The 2,970-nt window shown below is 39.4% G+C and overlaps 1 protein-coding gene across 1 annotated transcript; it reads right to left on the reverse strand.

Moving 5' to 3' along the window:
- Nucleotides 1-49: 49 nt before the first annotated feature.
- On the reverse strand, nucleotides 50-2,512 carry LOC100638239 (helicase SKI2W-like; the record flags this gene model as incomplete). The annotated part of the gene is made up of 13 exons (XM_003391439.2): nucleotides 2,340-2,512; nucleotides 2,111-2,228; nucleotides 1,933-2,047; nucleotides 1,826-1,885; nucleotides 1,724-1,777; nucleotides 1,525-1,673; nucleotides 1,320-1,475; nucleotides 1,126-1,271; nucleotides 751-903; nucleotides 608-692; nucleotides 447-553; nucleotides 251-397; nucleotides 50-143 (listed from the first exon to the last, which is right to left on the reverse strand). Coding segments are annotated over exons 1-13 (1,491 nt in total), but the record flags the coding sequence as incomplete, so codon positions are not given.
- Nucleotides 2,513-2,970: the final 458 nt, after the last annotated feature.

The following is a 2,970-nucleotide window of genomic DNA, read 5'->3' on the forward strand; positions in this document are numbered from 1 at the left end:
TCCTCTCCTACCATAAACTGAAATCAGTTGATAAACATGAAGTGACTACCTGAGCTGTCGTTAGTTGGCCCCTCCCCTTAGCCCCGCCCTTTGGTCCGCTCTTCTCATCACTCTTCCTCTTTGCTTCCAAAGCTTGCTTATACCTAAACCATGTCATGTACAGTAAGGAACGTAATTGGTACACTAGGTGCTGTCCGTTAAATGGAGGTGTACGCTATAGAGAGTGTCCATTAAGAGAGGCTATGCTTACCCTGGTACTATGAACTTCTTGTCTTCTCCAACTATCATGAACAGTTCTTCTTGAGTGTGCTTACTGTTCCCAGTATAGAGATAGTGCTGTAGTGGCACTGGTCTCTGTAATGTACTAACGACATGAATCTTACGCTGTTTGGTACGTCTATTAATGGAGAAGGGTAAGCCACACCTACTAGACCACACCTCCTTACCCAACCCAATCAGCAAACTCCATAGTATTAGGTACAGTAGCTGAGAGGAGGATCAGCCGAACGTGATCTGGTAACATGATTAGGACTTCTTCCCAGACCACGCCTCTCTATAATATAAACCACACCCACTAATTAATGATAAGCCCCACCCCTTTGATTACCTCAGTGTCGTTAATATAGTGAACCTCATCAAACACAACCCACTCCACGTCCCTGATCACATCAGATCCATGATACAACATTGACCTGTACATTAACCACATGATCTCATATTAATAGTATACCTCAGTATACTTCAGTATACCTCAGTATTTCAGTGGTCATTATCAGACAGGGTCCCTCCTTATTGATCTGTACGTCCCCAGTCACTAGTCCTATGGCACTCTCTCCGAAGGTTCCTCTGAAGTCGTGAAACTTTTGATTAGACAAAGCCTTGATTGGAGAAGTGTAGATAGTCCTGAATTATAAAAGAACATGTACATGTATATGTATTGGGAAATGTAATAAAGGTGGAGAATTCTATCATTGTCAATTTTGCCAAAATTTGGCTCAAGACCAATTTTGGAGAAAATTAAAAAATTTGTAAAAATTTGTAAAAAGAAACGGCTCAAAGTGCATGTACATGTATAAAAGTACAGTATCATTAACCACTGTAGGTACCCTGCATGTATCACATTACCTGGTTTTGTGTGATAGAGAGAGTGCTATGGCGTATTCAGCTACAACTGTTTTACCAGCTGAAGTGTGAGCCGACACAAAAACATTCTCGTGTGATTCTAGTCTTAAAATGGCCTGCTTCTGGAAATTATCCAATTCAAAGGGCCACTGAAGAATTGCTGAAATATCAATAGAATATTATGATCCTGTGCTTACTGTGTGGGCCATTGAAGGTATTTTCTTATAAAAATCATCAATATCCTCGTGTAGCTCAACTTTAATGGCCCACACTTCATTATTCTTATTAGGGGTCCGAGCACTAGTCTCCAGGCCCCCTGACACTGGGTCTGGAATCATTACTAGTTCATCAATCTATACAGAGACACAATGATGCTTTCAGTTAGGGATACATTGTCAAAACCTGTTCCTGTTCCTCTTGGTTGGTGTCTCCAGCTTCTGTTTCATTTCTTTGAGGATCTTCTTCCATTTGCAGGTCAATGTCTGTTACGTTAAATAATTCGTCAAAATTAATTTTAAAACTATTAATATCAGAAGCTGCATGTGCTACAACTAAAATGAAATAAATAAATTAATTAATTAATTAAGAAGTTAAATATTACTTTTATTTCTAAAGTCCATTCCTTCACTAAAACCAGGAGGGACAGTCAATAAATCTATTAATTAATTAATAGATTTATTAATTAATATCAATTAATTATTACCTGTATCAAAATTTATTTCGTTACCGTAACTATGAATACCATCAGTTCTGTCCATCCCACCTAATGAATATTAATTAACAGTCTAAGCCCCACCCACTGATTATTACCAGGCCAGAATGGGAACTGGTTGGCCTCTCCTTTTATTAATTGATCGAGGGGGCCGGGGGGTCGCTGTAAGGAGGTGGAGTTACTGGCCGTTAAACCAACCTCCTCTAATTCAACCTGAACACAACACAATACAGTCATTAATGAACAGCTGGTAATTAACGTACAGCTGGTATGTACCTCTTTATAGTCCAGTAGTGTCCCTGTGCTGGGGTCCCTCTCTGATACAATGTTGATATGAGCTGGGCAGAGTGGAGCCTCCAGTAATGAGCGGGGCACTGGAACACGGGACCATAACCTAACAATGAAATACATGTACATGCACAATACAAGCATCATCATCATCATAATATTATTATCATTATCATAATAATAATAATTATAATATTATTATTATTATTTCTGGTACTTTTGGTGTCTCTTGTACTGGTGAATGTCCAGTTCCTGAGGTGAGGAGAGGAACTCCTTCAGCAGCTGCTGAGGAGGAGGGAAGGGAGGGACAGGAACTGAGGACATCGTCTCAATAATTATAATAAGGTCTAGAGTGTCTCCATCATGTTCATGCTGTTGGACCTGCAACAAAGGGTTAAATATTATTTTAGCCTCAAGCCACACCCACTACAAGCTCCACCCAATCCTTAATTGCTGCTGTTGACAAAACCAGTAGTTGTATTTCTCTCGTTACATTGAGAGTGAAGGCTCGGGGTATTTCACTAAAGACAGGGTCCCGTAGAGGAGAAGATGACTTCAGTACAAGCACTAATTCAACAGGACTGGAATAACAGGGAGTTTACTGAGCTCATAACCAGTAGTATCAAGAAGATTACGGAGTTTTTGAATGCATTTGATCTTTCAGCAAGATCAAGACTGGCCCAGTTGAATCAGAAACTGACCAAACTGGAGAGACAAGTTGATTTCATTGAAGCTCGGATCGGCAAACCAGAAATAACAGCACAATAGACTATTGACAATTATAATTATAATAATGAATAACTAATTAATTATCTTTTTATCAAGTATTAGTCGTAGTGTGTGTAGTA

This window comes from Amphimedon queenslandica, unplaced genomic scaffold, assembly GCF_000090795.2.
Source record: "Amphimedon queenslandica unplaced genomic scaffold, v1.1 AMPQUscaffold_9135_Cont18919, whole genome shotgun sequence".
In the NCBI taxonomy this organism is placed as follows: domain Eukaryota; kingdom Metazoa; phylum Porifera; class Demospongiae; order Haplosclerida; family Niphatidae; genus Amphimedon; species Amphimedon queenslandica.